Genomic DNA, 22,294 nt, shown 5'->3' with positions numbered 1-22,294 from the left:
AACCAGTCTCTCGATGATTTTTGCGACGATCAAACGACTACTGTCTTCAAGGAATCGACAGGCCCGTATATGCCGACATGTCTTACCTGGCTCGATGGACAATGACCCGATGCATTTGAATTTTAACTGACAATCTGTGATTTTTAAACAACTAAACAAGTAAATCCTTCTATTCGTATTGTATGTACAATACGATTTTACAACATTACATCGATCGTGTAATGTCAACAATTAATGTAAGGTTAAGGTGTGTCGATAAATATGGTTCGTATAAATACTAACAATATGATTTGATGAAATATTATTCATGTTGCAATCACGTATTTAAAAATCGATGTTTATATCTATGCAGGCACTTTCAGCGATGCCGCTTATCGATTCGTTGATCATCGGCGTTGTTCGTAAGCGTCCGTCAGGCCCCAATGTTACCGCCACCTGCCGTCTTCGAACGGAATCACGACTCGTCTTTGACAAGGCGCGCGTATTCTTGACTCGGCCAGCGTGGGAGTAAGGCTGTCCACCGAGAGACGCCTGAGAAGGTGGTCGATCAAGCGCTTTCTTACATTGAACCCAATTTCTTCGTATACGGTAGTCGAATTTTATTAAATTATCGTTCGATGAATATGTATTTTCATCGAATAAATCGCGAGTGAGTTTCGTCCATTCGAGTCAGTGAAATTGCAGTGTCTTTGTCACAGAGTGTTTAAGAAATCGTTCTTCCCCCGTGTGCAACCGGCGTTGTTACAAAACAAATCACGGTGAAAACGGAGTCGTTACGCGCGCATGCGTTCAAAACGCTTGAATTTGAACGTGGTTCGAATTTTTCGTGCTTCTTGCCTAATTCGAATAAGTAATTCGAATCGAGGAATATTCGCGGAACTGAAACGGAGCGTGTGTAGTACGATGCAGACTTTGAATTATTTGAAGTGGACTGATATATAGACCTGACGAGGAGATTCCGATGGAAGTCTAATTCACCTGATACCGTAATAAGCAACTTGTTACTACTTCTATGACACTTGATTCTCGATGTGGAACTATTTACCATCGCCCTGTTGTCGCTAAATCGTTCAGGGGGCGTCCAAAAAAATTCGGAGTGATATATAGTGCGATATTATTAAGTGTGCGGTGCTGGTGTAGTGGATATGCGTCGATCTTTATTGTGAAGGTGCCTGGGGAATTCTTCCTGGATTGAAAGGCCTGGATAAAAGATGAGACTAGCCAGGATCCTCGGGGTTTGCGTACTCCTCGTGCTGGTGTACGTCGTCAAGGCCGACGTCATCGAGGAAAGAGGTTCGTCAAATGTTTATTTTTTTTCTCTTCCAACTGAGAAATCATATCAAGTTTTGAAATAGGAACCTATTACCGTATCAAAACATAGCGCGTAAACATATCTTAGCGAAAAAATTAAAAAACACGAACGCTAGACATTTACGTGTATTAATTAGTTGATACACGTAACTGTTACTTATGGCAAATAGTTTCTTTTTATTTTGTAGCGTAAATTTATAAACAACGCTGTATATAGTTGAATCATTTTAACAATTTTTATTTGCTTTACATTACTTATGTGCTGAAAGAGCATCTTAATCATTTTTCATGCAACGTACATTTATATCACGCAATTGAATGAATAAAATATCACGCAATAATTGCTTTGTGATTCATAGCTTTGCAGCGATGTTTCATTTGTAAACATAAAACGTAATTTTTTTTATCAAGGTCTTTAATAAAATTGTCCAACAAATACAGTTATTAGAAGCGGCAACATTGGAAATAACATTCTTTTAATGTGAATTTCGCCAGATTAAAAATAATACAAATATGTACACTTTGAAATCTTCGCGATTTAGATACGTCACCTGTAGATTTCACCTGAAGCGCGTTATCAAACTCAAAATAAAAATCCCCTATCTCAGCAAAACAACAAGCAGACGCTATTACCTTACAGATAAGCAAATAAGAGATCCCTGGTAGGAACATATAGGCGTGATTCTCTTTCTGTGCTTCAATTTCTTTCTTCCGTTGCTCCACATTTTCGAATCAACGAAAAACATGTATGTTTATCTTTCTTACTTGATGATTAAAATACCAACAAGGGAACGAAGTAAATGTTTCGTTTCTTGGTAAAATCTATTGTAATTAATGCATTGGCTGCTTAACGACCTCAGATTCTTTCACTTTTCGTCATGTAGCCGTTGTGTACACCGTAAGTTAAATATATCTTGTTAAATGGCTAATTAAGCCTTAATAAGATCGGTTCACCCAGAGCGCTAGGCCAAGAATGAGGCCAATGGTACAACGTGTCTCGTTTGGAACTTTTGTTAAACCGTGAATACCATTCCTTAAGAATCGCGAGCTATTGCCAGGTGCTTTCTTGCGACTCGCTCTTTGTCATTTCAAACGATCAATTTGCAATCCACTTGTACACATCCAATGACTACATACGAGTTTAATTAAGAATCGGTCCTCCAGTCAAATGACACGCACAAACGATAATACGTCACGATTTCGCTTACTCGGTGCACGATTAGATTTGTTCGTCATACTCGTAGATATAATTACTATTTTAGTTCTCTCTGATATCGCGTTGTAGGCTTTTACATTCCTTCCATTCAAGCATGTAATCGTATTAGAGATTTAATACTAGCAGAATATATTGTATATACTGTGATTTATTTTCCGATCGATCTTTGTCCTCCACAATACCTCATTATATCGATTAATCGACGATGTCGTAAAAAATTGTCGGGTAAAAGAACCACGTTGAAATGGTACACAGGCGACAAACCAAATATGGCGAGAAAATGGTAGAATCAAACATCATGTGCCGATTCTTCATTGAATTCTTCGACTGAGTATCGGTCGAGTGAAAAAGCTGTAGCAACCTGCGGAAGAGGCAAGAACGCGTTCCCTCGCGTTCTTGACGCAACGTCTCTCCTCTCTTTTCTCTCTTTAGTATGCGAAGGAAAGACATAGAGGAGCGGTAGTCAGCCAACCATGAAGTCGAGACTCGAATCGAACGCTACGATTTCGCGGTAGCTATGAAATGATCGGGACGCGAATTAGAAATATGTAACTGATCTTGGGACAGTCCAGGATGCTCTCCGTCAAGCGAAAGAGTAAAGTCGAAATAATAAAAGTAAATCTTTACGTCCAGAAATTTATCGTCCTGTCCTTTGGTTCGCCTTGGATAATATATCAGAAATTAATTTCTTTTCACGAACACATTAGCATCGATGACGTTTGAACTATCGAACGAACAATTGTTAATAAACTGTTATAGCAGTCGTTGATTACTGTTTCGTTCTTGCTGTTTGACCGATCAAAGGAATGTTATCTTAATCAAGAATTATTCGGGTAGAAACTTGGCGTGAACGTGACAAATATCCTTTCACTCTGCCATTAGGATTATTTAGTAACAGCATTACTTCATGTTCCAAACCACACGAGATGACATTCTCCTTCTTCCTTCGTATTACTCGTATGGTTCACACTTGTTAAAGTCGTTTACATGGGATTTTTTCACGTATCTTCTCGGAGGATAATTATTTTAGCAAACCTTGTCGCGAATGAGATCGTCGGGTGAAAAATTAGTACGGGATAGCCATGGCGTTCCCACGAATTGATAACGAGTCGCATGGATGCAAGGGAACGAGTCCGGGTCAACACCACTTGAACCGATGTCGATGACGACGATCGCCACCGATGACGCATCACCTCGCGAATCATCTTGCGCGATGATGTTTCCAAGTGATTTGACCATCGCGATGCTTCTTCTCTTACTTGTGACAAGGTTTTACATCTTGCTCCGTTTCTTCTATTATCTCGGACTAATAACACTCCCATTAGAGCTTATGGAAGTTTGACGATTTTGATATGTGTATGCAAGAGATTGTTATTCTAATGAATACGTTAGAACGATCAAATATTTAGAGTCTCATGAGTATATACATTTCGGTTATCAGATCTTTCGTTCGTCAGAGCACGCATCAACCGTAACCATAGTCTAAATCGTACGGTAGATTAATTTTAGAGAAGAGATATTCTAGTTCTTTTGATTTCTTTCGAGAAGAAATGAATATAATATCATTCGACTTTGTATACTACATCACTTACTTTATAAATTAAAAGTTTTGCACATCTTGCATGACAGATAACTTTAAATATCGTGTACAATGGTGCAGAAGAAGTTTTCAATTTGTGATCACTACCTGTCTTCGATAATTTTTTAGCAACTAATTCCTAAAACAAGCTCCAGGTTTAGGTTAATTAATTTGATCTATATCTCGTTTATTGAAAATAGTACCTAACGCCCTTGACTTACCATGAATGAACTTTAGCAGCATTGGATGTTCAACAATTGAGCTATCTCTGCTGGTACTGTGGCGGCAGCAGAAGCAATCAGGGTCGAGCGACAATGCATTCACCTCGTGCATCGACCACGCTTTACTTAGTACATTGTCTCGCGTTCTAACGATATACATACTTATTTCTCTATGTTACTTCGTGCTATCCAAGCCGCATTTCCGCTATGCACAACCGTCGTAATCATTTCGTAACGAAGATTACTGCAAACATACAACTCCACCTTACCAACTTTCGTTTGTAGTAGGAGCAATGTGAACAAAATTTCAGTGTCTAAAATATTCATTTCTATTTTAACTTCTTGATATTTTTTCGAAATATTTCACGATAAAGACGATTAGGAACAGGAGAAAGGAATTGAACGATTGATGCAGAAAATCATAGATCGTTTAGTGGAGTAGATAAGTAAAAACGGTATATTAATTAGACAGTCGCATGGACTGGATGTTCAGAATTAGTGGGAACACGATTGTCAATCTCTATGGTAAGAACCTCGGACCCACGTGTCTGGCAAACCAAGAAAGAGACCGAACTAACGTAGTTCAATTACAAGGAACGCATTCACAGCTGGTTGTAGACACGAGCCTAAGTGTACCGGGCTTAACCGTAATTGTTTAATGGGTTAATGAAATGATACACCCGCCGAATCTAAGCGCGCACAAAAAGCCAATTGTGCCCCATCGACATTCCACGATTATTCTGACTTTGTGCCATACTCTCTCTATGAATACTCTATATAGTTTGGTATCATTTTAGTTGCCTATGTAATAAACTAGGCTGTGGACAACTATTTCAACGGTAGATAACTTTTATGTCAGATTTTGCGCGTAGAATCATATTGTTTTATATTTAAATAGTTTGGAGTGATTTTATGAAACAACATTATCATCAAATACCAAATATGTTTAAACTAATGTTGACAAGTGTCTTCACAGATATTGTAGAAATTGAATTTACGAAAATTCACTCTTACTATAGAGATAATAAAGATAAATGAACAGGTTCCAGTAGTACGCAAAGCACTTGCTGATAATAATACAATTTTTCAAAATCAATATCTACAACAAAACGATTGTATAATCTTTCTCTTTACGCTCGTTACTCTCTGATCAGCTTCTTAATTATTAGGTAAAAATTATTCTGACATATTCATAAACGCATAAATTTCACAATTGATCAGAGATCGAAAACGAAAATCTGGCAACGTGGTCAAGGAATTCTGAGTGAAATGGAGTCCATTTAGCTTACGGGCGAAAGATGCATCCTGCTGCGAGGGTTTAACGGTGACTGCTTACCTCTCTTCCATTCATGTTGCTTTTCATTCTACGCAGGAATCTCAGAATGACCTGACTACGTGCAAGTTATGACGGTATTGACTGCAATGTTACGGGAGCGTAATTCGTAACGTGTTGAAGAGTGTGCAAGAGAGAAATTCTCGTTACATTCCGGTTTACGTGAAGATGTAAAAAAAAAAACGATTGCAGCAACTTGCCCGTAAGAAAGTTCTTTGAACGTAAAGTTTGAAACGACCGTGTATGAAATATGTTTATTCTTGAATTAAATATTTCCAAGATAGGTTTTTTTGCTTGTGTTCGACGAAGAAATTCATCCGTGCGTATATTTCTTCATTTACGTCCATAATTTTCATTATGAATATCGAAAATTGGCGCAAAATCCAGTATCTTTCGCTCAGAAACTTCCTACAAATAGAATAACTGATTTTCTAGTTGAATCCAGTTGAGGATTTTTCCGAAGTAAATCTTACTAACGTTTTCTTAAGAATCTTTTTATGTTCTCGTCGTCGTTCTATTAAAGGATGCGTCATCCGGTTTTGCATAAACCGAAAGAAAATATAATTCTCCTGTCCGATGAAGAATTTTTTTATATGTTTGCGTATAATGGTATAGTCATCTAATAGGCATTTAATATTTAATGGTAATCTCCGTGTATGTGATTAATATAATTAATATAATAGCGTCTAGGAATTTAATTTAGAGTTCGTGTTTCAACGAAGAAAATCTTTGTACGATCATCTTATCGATTTCGTTATCGAACTAGGGTATTATCTTGAAATTAACGAAAAATTATCAACTTTCAAAAAATTGAGAAGATTCTTGGAAAATGTAATCATAACACATTGTCGATGCAATTTTGTATCGACGTGGAACATCTTTTCTTTTCTTTCCTTTTTTTTCTCTTTTACTCGCTCGCTTCTACATCGTCGGTCGATATTCAATCTTGCGTGAAAGATTTTGCGGATTTCGATGTTCGCTCGCTGTCAGATCGTATCTGGCTTTTCTGTTCTGCACTCGGGACGTGAGAAAATGATATAGAGCCTCTTCCGAAACGCACGCTCGCCGTGAAAAGAAACGTTGGTGCATGCTCGAAATCGAGTCTTGTTGCTCGTAAGGAGCAAGTTCAAAGACCTACACGCTGCTCGCATTCATCGCCACACTGGAAGGTTTTGAGACGGCCCTCGTCGAATCGAGGATCTACCTTTTTATGATCGAGCATTGAAGTTCAACGACATTGCTCTTACCGATGTATAATCCTAACGGTGATATTCAACGTCATGTCCGGCGTGAAATTTGAATCATACAAGTCTCAAGGAGCATGGTCACACTCCGAGGGTCACTAACAGGGAAAGATCTTAGTGGATCCTTAATGGTTGCTGATCGTGACAGTCTAAATGTCGCTAGTCGACAAGGCTAAAGGTATCAATCACGACTCGTATTTATCTTTACTTATCTTTCTTCTTCGTTGCTGTCGAATCGCAAAAAGATGAAGATTTATAAATCAACGTGTTGAAATACCACGTCGCGTCGCCTTTGTTCTTGGTATCGGGAATTGGAGTGACCGACGCGACGCTTACAGGCAACGTTGGACGTACGAGAATGTTGAGAAATTCGCGGCGATACAATAGAGCGCGATTTTATAATTACTGTATAATGTATAATATGTAAACAAGAAACTTTCTACTGCACGCCGTGTGAGCAATGTAAAGTTCACTGGACCGCGTACTGGAAACGCGCGAAGAAAGTACTCGTCATCACTAATGGTTTAAAAAGTCAAATTCAAATCGAAAGTTTTAATTGCACTCTTCGATCTTTCTTCGAGCAGGCACCAAAAAACGCGAAGTAATTCGTACGAGGGGCGATTGTTCGCTTATTCGTAGCAGTTTTCTGCGATCAGAAACGAGGAAACAAGGATTCCTTTGATGATTCCAAGACTGCAGAACAACCTTCTTGAGACGAACTGGCTCGACCAATAATACATAGTGACTTAACACCAGCAACACTCGGTGCGCCTCGGGTGCGAAGTGAGCATAAGTGCGAGACGGTGGAGTTTAATTGAGGTTGATGAGGGGGGCGTCCGTATTGGCCCGGAATTCAATGCCGAGATGATGTTTCTTGCTTGTAGCAAGACGTTGTCTTGGAGAGAAAGCGTCAGAAAAATCGATGAACTCGTCTAATTTCTCCACTGACTATTTCGAGATGGTGCAACGATTGCATGGTGGCGAAGTTTTGGAAAACATAAATTTTGCAATATAGTATCTCTAATCACAACGATCGTCGAATGAACGATCGTCAGAATTCTCGGTTAGTTGTTCGTCATGGAATATTTTATTTTAAAATGATAAAAGCGAGTGAGATCATCAGAGTTATTGAACAGACAATATTTAGTTTATCAGTTGAAATAGTTGTTCGTATCAAATAACGTTACAGGACGTTGTATCACAATTATGTCGAATTGTACACTACTTTTGTTGTCGAATGTGTCTTTCATGACATTCGGGATCCTTTTTTAAATACTTGCCTTATGGCCGTCTATAGGTGCTTCTTATCAAGCATGTTTTGTACGTGACTTGTACGATACTGACTCTTTGAATGGAGGCGTTCCAGCCGCTTCGATGATCCACTCGTCAGCATCCTGTCTCCAGATACGCACGCACTTGCACATAAACGCGCATACTGAGAAAAGAACAGGATCTCGTGGTGGAAGAAAAGTCTTTCACGGATGTGCGCGAAACAAAATTGTGGCAATGGCCTCGATAGACTGTTACATAAAGGAAAAAAACAAGTAGTTGCCGGTGGATACCAACGCGTTAATAAGTTCTCTTATTACGGTTAGATAATGAAGAAACAGAAATACCGCTAGGTGCTCCATTATAATGTGGAACGAAGTTAATACGCAGTAACAGGAAACAGAAACGTATCAGTTTTTATCATAGACAACTTTAATCTAACTGATCAGTGGAAAGCTAAGGTACGATCGTAAATGGACCACAGCGCAATGGCGACTCTCGTAAGAAAGATCTCTTAAACTCGTGTAATACACACGATTATCAAAATTCACCAACATTAAAGAACACTGTCAGTTATTGATGTTAGGGCATTTAATATGTCTGAATAACACGTGATGTACAGTAAAAGTTCAATACTTTTCGCTGCTTTCATTTTATAATTATTGTGTTACAAAATTTGTTATTTTACTTACATTATACGACGGGCTGAAAATCAATTCTAGAATTTGGATTTAGTCACAGAAAAATTTTGTTGCTGCAATTCAAATTGATGTCAAAGACCAATATAATCGTAATCTACTAAAATTTCAAGATGTTTCATATAATACGTACAAAACACAAATGAAAGTTTTCTATAAAAATCCAAATACTTTCGCGAACCACTATGTTTGCGATTTTCATAAAATAATATTACACAGCGATAGTATTGTCGCTTAAAGCGTGGTTAATCGGGTCGGTTGTAGATTCAATCACCACAACTTGAGCAACCAGTTATCAAACGGCAACCTGTCGAGTAAGTTCATAAAACCGGCGAGGCGAGGGCACCGAGAGTGCGTCGTAAAATCAACAACGACCATGCCACGACACGAGAAACCGTCACTCGCTCTTCAAACACGGTTCCTGAAAGTTTTCGAACGAGGAACTCGGTCGTGGACAACCCCACCCAATGGTTCCAGGTTGCGTGTCGCGGTTGCGGAGCAAGAACCTCCCCTTTGCCAGGAGAAACGCGTACGTTTCGCGTCCATCCTCTGCTACCTTCGACATTCCTGCCCGTCCTGCACATCCCGTCCCCTGTTCCATTCAGGCATAATAACCGTGCAGTTTCCCAGCGCGTCTTCAATGGGCGAAGATTGCACGCTACGAGACCTCGGCCTGCGTCCTCTTCCTCTCCTTCGCTACTCGAATCTTCTTCGCTCTTCTTCGACGCTTCTTGCCATTTTCTTTTCCTCGCGTCTCCTTTCTGCTTTCTCCTGTTCTTCCTTCTCCCGGACCATCTCTGTGCTGTTTTTCTCTTTCTTCCTTTTCTCAGGATTTCGAGTTAGCCGTTGGTTCTTCGATCTTGATGAAACTTGCGGCTGTGTCGTCCGCGGAATGTAGTTTTACAACATCTTCTGGAATTAAGATCTTTAAGAATCTTCGTACACGTTGAGTGCATACATGTAAAAATGAAGCGTATATATCAATTAACTTGAAGAATTAGTTTCGATAGATGTAATCAGGACCAAAAAGTCTGACTGAAGAATCATTTATCGAGGAATTATTTATCGCTTGTGTTTGTTTTGTTTTTCGTGGATATCCGACGTTTGAATCTTGGTATAAAATAGAAATCCAACGAGCCTTAATTATGGTAAAGTCACAAGGGTAACGCATATACGAGGGAATATTATGCTCTCGCGTTTTTCTCACGTGTTCTCCTAGTTTCTCGTCACGCGAGTAAAGGCGACATCCGATTCCCAGTAGGAAAAGGGTACTAAGCGTTACGATAGCGAGGAACGTAATCTTCCTTATTTTCCGTCTGGCTTTTCTCTCGTCGTTCGGTATACCACAAATCGAACATCGCGAGTTTCTCTTGACAGTCACGGAGGAAAAACGCTGCTGACAAGATCTTTCTTGCCTTTTCTCTGAACAGCTTTCGGTTATTTGCAATTCAAAGACTTCTGTCATATACCACATTGTACTGTGTATTACGTGCTAATGAAAACGAGAGGTTTCTCGAAGGAAAAAGTAGACTTTCACTTAAGCTGATATGTTTTTATTTCTGCTTTTAGCTATTTATTCTGTTCTTAATTAATCTTCGTATTATCTTTACTTATAAATGAATGGCATTCCATCAGAAAAATATGTTGAATAATGATTATTCATTTATTTAATTGGTGATCTATGACAGTCAGTAGAAATGAAGATTATTGAACAATAAAAGATATTTGTAAAAGGTGATTAATTTTAATGCGTTTCTCTTTACACACAGTTTCATATTCTTACTTCTGAATATCAAAACGTATAAAATCGTAAGTGATGATGAGGTCAATTTCGACTTGAGGAAGGTAGATTATACTTCTACCAAAGTTTAATTTGAATACTCTATTCACTTTCAATCGCCCAGATTGGATATTATTATAAATATACGTAATGTTTCGATACTCGGTTTCTGATAAATTTGTAAGAGATTAATCGAATATTGCGGAGAATTTCTATGAACCGAATACGTTGCTATCATTCCAAATTGACATCTATCATCCGTTATTTATAATAACTGTATCGAACGGTCGGTATGAAATACGTGGTTTCCACGTAAACCCTTGACTTGTCGGAATCGTGAACGCGCGATGAACAAAAGAATCGTATTGCTTGGCCATGTAAGGTGATGTTTTCCTGTCGGACGACAAACTTGTGTAAAATTGCGACGTACGCTCGTGTACCGAAAGGATGAAGAACGAGCCACATCCGTCCGTCCCGCAGCTTCGATTCGCCGCAAGACGAGTCTGCGCTCGCAAGGTGGCTGTCTTCTATACCAAATGAGGCAACCAGTCTTGAAGAAAACAGTCCAGATATGTCTCCGGGGACGAGGCTCTGGTCCAAACCGGGACTCGATATCGCGAACTCGCGTTCCCTTCTCTTCGTCACTTGGGATAAACGTTCACCACTCGTCGTTCGTCGTCGGTCAGACTGGATGAACAAGTGAACTCGAGGTCCCATTCCTTCGCGTCTTCGGCACGTACATATAACCTTCGGATCACGTCGCGTTTAATATTGATCGTCCCCGGTTAAGCGATATGAATCGTTTTATCAATTAATTGAGAAGAATCCTAAATCCTCCGAAAAATATATTATACGTACTATTGTTTGTGAATGAAATTCACAGTAGGGAATTAATATCATTAAAAATCTTTAGTAGGTTTCAAAATCTAGTTATTAAAATTAGGGGATAAAGAAACAAAAATCTTTATTTTGAAATAAATTATGTCTTAAAAAGCATTTCAAAGGAACTAAGACTAGTAAAACAAATATTCAAGTATTTGTGAAAGTACGCAAGTACGAAAGGGCTATATAATTTAAACGCTGGTTAAAATAGCGAAAATCCACTTCCTTTCCGAAGCTTGGCTGGCCAACGAAATGCACAGACGTATGAGTCTCTTTTGCAGCTTCAGGACATCCCCATACCTTGCATGATACGGCATGTGCACCAAGAAAATGGCGCATCCATGAAGAATAGGCATAAAGAAAATCTGTTTGGCCATTGTTACGTGGACTTCAGAGAATCTCGGATGGTGTGGCTGCAGTAGGCGAGACAGGGGGGTCTAGGAGGGATGAAAGGCATTGGGGGTTAAGTTACCCGAGGGGCCAAGACACTCAGGTACCGCATTATTGCATCGTGGTCGTGGTACGAATCGCCGTGGCCCTGCTATGCCTGGTGGAGGTGGAGAAGCAAGCGGCAGGAGAACCGAGACTAACCTGCGAGCCTGTTTGTAGGTGGCACTGAACTTGAGACGGGAATTCAGACGCCTTCAAGGGACAGAAAAAAAAAGGCGGAGGGCAAGATGTCGGTATATAGTTAGTTTGCATGCACCTTACGTTTCAACCATGTTTAGAACCTTGGTGATCGCAAAAAGATAAGACCAGATGGACGAACGGCCTTAAAGAAATCCTATTTTTTCTCCAAAGAAGAAGATCTCCCTTGGCATCACTGCTGAAATTGTCAGAACGTGTGTTTTATACGAATTGAAAGACGAACACTTGAATGTAAATTCGAATGTCGTTCTAAGGAATGTTTAAGGATTCTGGAAGTAAATCTTGATCTTAGCAAATTCTCCCTTACGTATTCGACATTGCAAATCACCTTGACCAGTTGAAAGGAGCGGTGAAATCTGGTCTGTTGTCGCTCTTCGGCCACCCATGCAGCCTGCTGAAGTACAACGTGTGCGAGATACGAGTTGGTCGCCATAGTGAAAGAACCACCATAGCGCGGCGAAGATATAACGTTACACTCTGGTAGCAGCCTTGGTGTGGGAACGCCACTGAGATGGAAGTGCCAGAAGAAGCAGCGGCATGTACGCTTGCTTCTCGTCGGACACAATCGCGGTTAAGGAACACCGTGTTGTCTCAACCCGTTTATGCGAGAGGAATAAGATACTCTTTGGTTTCGTTTCTAGAGGATACCTTTACTGTGAACTCCGCAATACGGTAAATACATGAGGGTATTACGTCTGTACGAGTCGTTGTATGCGGTTGTCGGCCGTTTCAACGAACTGAGACCAATTTTTAATAAAAACTTCCTTCGTAAAATTTCAGAATTGGAATACGAATGTATCGGCAAAGATTGAAAGAATCTTTTCTTTCTGTAGCCTCCTTTATTCGACTGCTATCCAAGGTTGTTCTTTTGGTCCAATTTCTTTTTTTTTACTGACCCCTGACACCGCTTAGCGAAAACACAGCCGCATGCAAAGCTCGTTTCGCCTGTTCGCGCCGCAGGAGAGGACATCGTGTCGTAAAAGAAGTAAAAAAGTCAGTTTGCCGGCCATGTGCGTATGGTTGGCACACTTGGTAGCCGCACCGTGTAGAAGCATATGTCGTGCTTCTTGCCGACCATTTTTTCGCGAGTGTACGAGCTCAGAGACGCCCATACCTTCTTTTTAACGCGCGCGACTTAGTAATACGCCATGTGAACATGCGTGAAATTACACCGAACTTGATTACCTATGCGAAACACGCCAGTAGAAAATTGACCGTGTAAGACCGTGACAAAGTCGATCAGATTGTTACTGGCATTTAGCTTCTATATTAATGATACGTTTTACATAAGTAAAACACTAGCACGAGTTCCAACGAACATAGAAGTAATTATTTTACGCTATATATGGGGGTTAGAATATTCTCGCCAGGTACCATGTAATTCTTAATTAGACACAGGGAATGAAGTAGAAAGAGGCGCTGAATGCGTAAATCAATCCAAGAAGTTCTTACCAATCCCGTTATGGGAAAAGAAAGACAACGCTGACATCCCGTGTCGTCCCGCGCGGTTTACGGTCTGTTTTTCTCCGACCTTTCTTTCCTCGCACTTCTTTACCCATCTCTGCCAGTATATAATATCGTACCCTTTTTTCTTTGGAATCTACTACGCCAGCAGCGACCACTCAAAACCAGAATAACGCACACAAAACTTCGTTTGATCTACGGCCAAAAGACTCGTTGGATTATTCAACTCATCCATCTTTACTGTTGCCGATACTCAAGCTGATGAACTTTTTCTTTTCGACCCACATATCTAGTTAGAAGAAATCTGCGAATGAAATTTTACTCAGGACATTTTCTTCAAAAGGTCTTGAATAATAATTATTAGATTCTTTGGGGTTGTTTTTCGAAGCTCGTCATCCGAGATGAAAAAGGTAGGCAGAACAGGCGTACGACATGCAACGATGGCCTCCTTGATGCCTATTATAGTTACGAGGTATTCTTCCACCCTCGAAATTCTTGTTCCCTCTTCCTTCGATCTCGATGACACGAGAGATTTCTACTCCGGACGAAAGATAGGCCCATGGTCAATGCAATCTGCGTAGTATCGAGGCTGCTTTGTACACGGGAACGAACAATAGAGCGTTGGATTGTCCTGCACCGGCAACTTAGCCCCGTAGAAAAAGGCATACACGAACCTCTTCAAGTCAGAACAGCCGCCAGTGAATGCCGACAAGCCAAATGAATTGTTGGTTCACGTAAAGAATCTTTTTCAGCCAAGGTGCTGAACGTAATCCACCACCTTTGGAATACCGGCGGTAGCGAATATAAAAATTTGAGTTATACTAACATCGTCTGGATGCTTAAAAAGATAGTACATGAATTCTTAAAATAAATATTTTATTATAATATTTTAAGATGGTAGTTTCTTGTATCTATAATGAATTACGAAAGTGTTAGGTCTTTAAATAGATCGATGAATGACCATATTTTTCTTAAGGGTGAAACTTGAGAAGTGCAAATAATATATCTCGTTCTCGTTTGAGAAACTTATGGTCGCTGATAAGCTGGATTATAATAAACTTTACAAGTAGACTACCGGCCTTGTATCGTTTTTGCCTGCCCTTATGATGCATCCCGCCCTTTCTTTCCTCTTGAGACAAGATGCTTTCTAGCGTGCGTATCGAAGCTCCGTTCAAAAAATCCCCGCACACGCAGTACGCCTGTCGCCGATGAAACTCAACGAGTTCCACGAAGTGACGTACGGTTCGTGTCCAGAAAGAAACAAAGAAAGAAAGAAAGAGAGGTAGATTGGAAAAGCAGCACGTATTGGATAAGGTATTCATGTATTCCCTTGACTCGTTGCCTATCACGTATGTTGACTAATGATGTTCGTCACTTTGATATACCTATACCTATAGTGTGCAACGAAAGGACTTCTAATCCATGAATATTTCTATGACACGTCTAAAATAAAGGAAACGATACAAGTTGGTGCGATTATACACCTTTTAATAAATTATTCCAATAGGATAACGCTGCGCCTTTTAAGTCACTATTATTATATGTACATTTAGAATCATTTAGAATCATATTTTTCTGTCGTTACAAAATTTGTTCGATTTGAGGAAAATATCGATTTGCATGATTCCTCGTTTCAATTTATACCAATGATTTAGAAAATTAAGAGTTCTTTTTATAGACTTCATTTCAGACATAGGTCTCAAGAGTTCACTAGTAATATTAACCGCGATTATCGTCCAATTTCCGAGTGATATAGCTTATGTTGCACGTAATACAACGTTTTTAACAGAATTTATTCAGGAAATTCATCGCTTGTCCTAACGCAATCCCCAATAACAGAGGCAATTTGCAACGGTCGTTTGATACTAATAGAACGGCGTGCCATAAACGTGAGCGTTGTTGGAATGCATCGTTCACGCTGCTCTTTTACCTAGCTATTGCCAATGCAATATTATCTACACGTTTGTCGGTCATACACCGAGCATCGACTTGGCGAATATGTAATTATTTACATCGTGTACTATGCGTGTATATGTGCGTGTACGCGAAGACCTGTTGCATTAGCCCTAGAGCTTCGCATTATACATAAATATACATAATACAATATACATAAATAGGAAAAACGAGATCCCACCGTATTACCATCGCGACATTATTATTACATTCCTGAGGTTCGATGCTTCCTTGCGTTATAACTTTAGAGGTATGTCACCAACCTTCGAAATTATATTAATTTGACTTCAAATTACTTAAATCACCTGTGTACAGTATAATAGAATTTCTTAATTCGTTCGATGATTCATTATTTGCTAGATTAAGGTGTCATTCAGCTTTGTTGTTCGCAAATAAATGGCGCCACTTTGCACCTCGTAGCAGTGTGGATGGCACGACGCTATCGATATACTTTGCACCTTTTGTGGTGGCTTCGTATCGTTGGTGGGAACAAGATTTAATCACATTCTGCCCCTTTAGTACTTGAAACTTATGAATAAGGGAAGTGTTCGTTAACGAGTACATCACTTTAATTTCTTCATCTATCAAAGTTCGTAACGTAATTAATTAGCGCACGACTATACGAATTCACTTTAGTTCCTTGAATTATCGAAGTTCATAATAAAATTAAGCAATGCATGGTTCTACGAATTCACTTTGGTAATGATACGTGGAAATAGCGAATTTATGATATGAGAGTGAATCTACTTCCCACTTTTACAAAAATACTGCGTATTAATTAACATTTTTCACTACTAGAGTAAAAGCTAGTTATTATAGACGAGCAGCCGAGAGAAATACCTGAGAAATGTATACCTGCCGTTTACTACCGCGTGCTCTAGCATTTTACCGTACTTACTTTGTTTCCGGGTATCCTTATCCATCGAACGGTTTAAGACGATTTCAAGCGTCATTTCAGGACAGCGTCCCGAAATTCCCCACAAATTGCTGCTCCTTAAGGGATAAGTGCTTGTCTAGCGATGCACAACGGACACAAAGGGCGCGTACACAGTCAAAATGGTTTCCAGCTTCTTCGCGGTGTCCTCTTTAGGAAAAGACGAGGGAGCAAAGTGAAAAGGCACTTCAGTTCCGTAAATATTAGGACAGGTCTGGCGAGATATCCTGCCTCCCTGCACGATTTACACAGCACCCTTTTTATCATGGGAACATGCCCCTTTTTAGAACTCACGTGATCGTGTCAAGAATTTTATTTTAACCTAATAGAACCATTTTTACACTACTTTTACACTATGGACTTCTTTTTATTGTTCGGAAAGAACACGATACTTTATCGATTCTCGAACGATATTCTCCAACAGAGAAGAAAACATTACGCTGAAGAATACGTTTCCAATAAACACGCGTGTTCATTCATAATTACGATTCATTGACCGATACTTCATTGATATATCAATTTACCTGTCACCGCTCGTCTTTACGTTAGTTAGGGAGCCACGATGAACCTTGTATTGAAATACGACGCGTTTCTGCCTGCTTCTATCTGACACACGTCATAAAGAACATTCATATTATTTTACGCAATGAAAATCTCGTATTTCGAGCCATTTTGTCGCTGGCGCTTTAACAAAAATCGACAAATTCACTCTACTAATATTTTTATTGAGCAGTTCCATTTATTCCATATTGTTTTCCGCGTTTCTAGTAGATGAGCAGTTTAGAACATTCGAACATTATTCTATAAATTCCTTCAACTCGAATTTCTCACGAGTCGATTCATTACCTATTAACACCGTGCATAACCCTTCCAACTCCGTGGAACCTGTTTTGCTACTTTCCTTATGCTTATAACTGCATAGATATACAAATCAGCGACAAACGGTTAAATTCATGGATCGTAATCTACGGGTGGGTGTTCGAGCAGGTTGTTGTTGCTCGGAGACGGACGTCGGTGCACGTTTTAAAGTTATTTCCCTTCTCGTTTCATCGAGGGGGCAGTGGGAGAGAAAAAGCACCAGCTGCCCTGCCCCATAGGAAATGAACATGAATATCTAATACAGAGGCGAACCCGGAAGCGAGGCTTTCTCGTACGAGAGGAGCACGTCCTGTTCTAAGGATTTCGCCTCTTCTCCCTTTTTTCACATGCTACGAACCGCGTGGCGTTCCATGGACACCGGCAGCTGGCCAACTCGCTTCTTCTCGATGTTTTAAGGAAACTCATGACGCGTCTGGTCCAGAGACTCTGAGAAAAAAGCCAGCTCGCCAGCTTGCCAGCGTCTTCGATTACTTCCTTGTGTCGTGATTCATGGATGCTACAGGGATCAGCTTTAACGCGATCCATGTTCGAACTCTCGTAGGTACTATGCGCTAAGATTAACAACTTCCCTGGTTATACCGCTACTTCTTTGCTTCTTACGTGGCCACTGCCATGAACGATATAACATATGGAAGTAATAACGTGATTAACAGTGATAGTAATAACAACAGATGCTACGTTGCGTTTATAGTAATGGTAGAAAAAATAGTGAAAACTTCCGGAGCTTTAAATTCTGGTTATAAATATTCTATGTATTAGGACATCTGCTATTTCTGAATAAAATGTTTTGTTATTTCCTCGTTAGTTTTTTACAAATTTGTTATTTCATTCGTATTATATAACAAATTGAAAATCATAGTGGTATATATCCAAATTTTGAGAATCTAAATTTGGTCACGTATTTTATTATTAAAAGTATCACCCTATCAAGCTTCATAATTAATTAAGTTATAATTTTATCCTTTACCGCGATACGTTTTCACAACTTGAAAAAGATACAATGAAAAACGCAATTTTTTTTTACGTATGCAAAATGGCAATGGTCTGACCATGTATATTATGATTTAAATTTCTCGGTACTAAATGAAACAAATATAATTCTGAGATAACGTTATCACTGCCTGTAATACGATAGCATAATGAATATAACAACGATAATATCACTATAATTTCACCAATCAGTTTTGAGCATCGGCTGTGCGTATGTTTGGAAACTTGAACGTGCCAAATAGATCTGGTCTTATTGGGGTCACGTGATAAGTAATTGCTGAAATAAACCACGCAGATGTTTACGTATTTGTTAGTAACCTGGGAGTAACAGCGTTGCTAGTTCCAGAACAAGCGACGAAACGATCCTAAATCTCTATCAAAAAACACGAAAGTCCCACGAATGCTGCTGCGGTCCATAGGGTAAACGCACATCAGGATCGATGCTTCACGAGATAGACACCAACACGAACGCACGATCTTTATATTCACACGATTCATTAATAATGGAGGGAACCCGTGTTATCCTCAAGGTTGCCTCTCCCTTTTCATTCGATTTCTTTTCGAGGCCTTTTACCTGGGACGGTGCATCATCCCACGCTCGATGATGAGCAGGTGATGAACCAACGCCTCCATCAACCACCACCTTTTGCAAACTTCGAGAGATGGTCCCGGTTACCGCAGGTTATGTAGTATTCTTCCGACTTTCCCGTTGGTCTAGGTCAGGATTTTCGATTTCAAGCTGCTGCCACAGTCTGCGCACCTCACATCTGTCCATGTGTATCGTTTGAACGCGTCGATGGGCGTCTTTTATTAGCTTTCGCCTGCAATTTACGGCAGTCTTTAAACGTAGATTTCGTAACGCGATAAGACGTAGCTGTCTATCCATTCTTAAAGAAGGTGTGGTAATTAAATCGGAAGTGGCTGTAACAGTCATCAATTTTTCTTCCAAGAAGATTGATTTAAATGAACAAGCTGTTTCCTATATTGCAGTTCGGTAGAGTTAAATTATACAACTATAGAGTAAACAGAGTAATTTATTGCCTAAGATTAATTAGGCAATAAATCAGTGAACGAACGAATTATAATCGAACTAAAATACAGGCTTGCACCTTCCACGACCACCCATGATACCAGAATCACTCTCGGCTGATAACTCGCAGCGGGATTGGAGAAAAGCGAGGGTGGGCGGTCTGGTAATCTATCGGTAGATAACAACTGTGGTAAGCACGACGAACAATCTGGCTTTCTCTGCTTGTTCCTTTGTTCGTGGCGCATTAATCGTTTACTTCGTGATCACGATCGCGAGTAAGTAAGTAGGTAGTCGTCTGCTTACCTTTGTATGGTCGTGCTGTAAGAGCAAAGGGACCGAAGAAAGCGACGAACATCTTCGTTTCCTTTGGAATCGAACGAGGCTGACAAAATGATCCGCTATAGTGAATGTAAGTACATACGTATGCACGTATGTCGTGTCGATTTATTCGAGGGGAAAAGATTCCTCGAAAAAAGGTCGAGGATGCTGCGACGCTCGTATTTCTCTTTTAACGGTCGCCAGCCTTCGCAGACCTTTGGTCTTAGAGCAACAGGTGAACTATAATACAAATGAAAGCGCGCCTATTTCATTTTGTTCCGCCGCACCGTGAAAGATGGAATTCGGCTAAAACGGTCGTAGAACAGCCGGCGAGAATAATTAGTATCGATGAAGCGTAACATATGGAGTTGTTTTTTTATGGCTTACTATTTCCCTTACATTGCGGAGCATGTTAGAATTTCGAAACAAAAAGAGACATTCTTAAGTAAATGAGTATTTCATTCACATTAATGTTCCCTGACGCTACTAAAAATGAAACTTATAATATTCTTTCGTTCTATTTCACAGACAAACGTATGGAAAAGTTTGATTCGTTGAAAGAACAAACGGTTTTTCCAGAGCCCCGACTTTTCCATCTAGAGAGTATTTTTTTAGTAAACATTTTAAGCCTAATACAGGGTTTATTTTGGCTTTACGAGTGTCTGTAATATTTATACAACACATAACTGAAGTTGAATAAAATATTTCTACATATATAAAGTACAATATTTGTATAGAGAAGAAGTACCCAAATCTTCCGGTAGTGTTTTAAATTTTTAAATCGCGGTTTTTTAAAAATTTATAAAGATGTTCACGAACGATATATATTTCCAGTTAACAATTTCTCAAATTATTCAAACGTAGAACATTGAGGAATAGAAATAGGAACTTCTAATCTCTATAAATCCACATAAAACCTATATAAATCCATAAAATAACGTTTCGCTTTATGAGAAAGCTCGTTACCGCTCCATCCGTGATTCCAGCACCCTTACGGTGGAAGCATCTTACACGTAAAGCCAATTTCATTGGAGATCAGGTATCTCGTGGCAGCAGGAACCGGTGACAAGAAACGCGCCACGGTGAATACGTTTCTCCGTTGGAGTTACAACGATGGACAATCGATCGTTATTATCCCGGGTATATGCGGTGCAAAAAGTTCCTCGCAGCATTCTTTTTTCTTTTCGGATTTGAAACGCCGAGCGAGACCCCGGCACGACAATAATTCCTGCGCTCGATCCGAGTACCGTTTTCCGTTATCCAAGCGAGATGGTTAAGCGAAGTTGGCGAACGTCGAGGTTGTTTTGTGCTCTACCAAGCGAGACTACCATGAAGAAGACAGAGGCATTTCGTTCGTTGAGACTTCGTGGAAGCGTGTGCGCCTTTGTGAACCCATGAAACACAGTTGGGGACGGTCCTGACCTTCGTCGTTCCTTCCTCTTCCCTTCTCTATCTTGGCCACCCTCCAAAATTATACGCCAGACGGAGTGCGGTCTTTCATTTACTTAATGCCATTTCTTAAAATCAGTTATCGCTTTTATTCGTAACAGCGCCGGAACGATGTGTCCGTAGGTCAGGATAGAACTTTGTTGTTTCTCCGTCGTCGAATTCTCACTTCGTGTTTTAACAGATATGTTTTTGATTTTTTAGTGTCTCGTTTATAATGTAAAGTAAAGAAAGAATTGAGAGAATTTCAAATTAGAGTATAGAAGGAATATTAGAATATTTAACGATATGGAGATCGATTATTTTTTAGGGTACTTTTACTAGTAGTTGATTATTTCCGACGAATATAATTTTCGTCATGTTCGTAAAGTCCAAAGTCATGCAGTTTGTCGTGTAATGGGTTGCACAACATTTCTCTAGATGTATAAATTCATCGATCAATCATCGATTGTCATAGTGTCAATTAGAGAAAAATATACTTAACGTTGAATATCTGACATTTTCATTTTCTCCTACATCTCATTGAATGTAATTAGAAACTATATTGTGTTTTGTCTAATGAGATTTTTTTCTAGATAATTATTGCAAACCATTGACGATTCGTGTTGCACAATATGTACTACACATAAATAGAATTAAATAAATATAATAGATTTTGAGATGAAATCGATATATGTAGTGACAATACGATCTTCAAGAAAGCGGTAGAAAGTAAATAAATAGTCAGTATTTAAGTTGGAAAGATTTTTCTTTTATTTGGGTTGTGGTTAGCGGACAAGAATATAGTTTCTTCGGGAAGTACTATTCGACTGCAGAAGGTAAAAGATAAAATTCCTATAATTACAGACGCACACAGAGTACAGACGAAATGCCAAGGGTAACCATGCGTAACGCCAATCAGTTACGGGTCACGCGCCTTCGCTTCGCAGGGAACGACAAAATCGACATGTGTAAAATTCTAGTCCCTTTTTTACATCCTACTATGTACTGGGTTATCCAGCATTCTGATTGCAATATACTTCTTTCCCCCCCTTTTTTTTTGCTGTCCCTTTCCATTATGCAAACAGATAATGTTGAAGAATTTATTTCTTCGCAGGAA

The 22,294-nt window shown here is 39.5% G+C and overlaps 1 protein-coding gene across 1 annotated transcript in view; it reads left to right on the top strand.

The window, feature by feature from the left end:
- The first annotated feature begins 484 nt into the window (after positions 1–484).
- The window catches only part of LOC117214759 (epidermal growth factor receptor), a 170,655-nt gene continuing 148,845 nt past the window's right edge, over positions 485–22,294 (top strand). The window contains exon 1 of the mRNA XM_033461074.1: positions 485–1,293. Within this exon, the coding sequence (XP_033316965.1) occupies positions 1,212–1,293 (82 nt within the window). The 5' untranslated portion in view covers positions 485–1,211. The remainder of the gene's footprint in view (positions 1,294–22,294) is intronic.

Source organism: Bombus bifarius, unplaced genomic scaffold (genome assembly GCF_011952205.1).
Source record: "Bombus bifarius isolate JDL3187 unplaced genomic scaffold, Bbif_JDL3187 scf7180000009243, whole genome shotgun sequence".
Classification (NCBI taxonomy): domain Eukaryota; kingdom Metazoa; phylum Arthropoda; class Insecta; order Hymenoptera; family Apidae; genus Bombus; species Bombus bifarius.
This window is presented reverse-complemented; position numbering and strand designations above follow the sequence as displayed.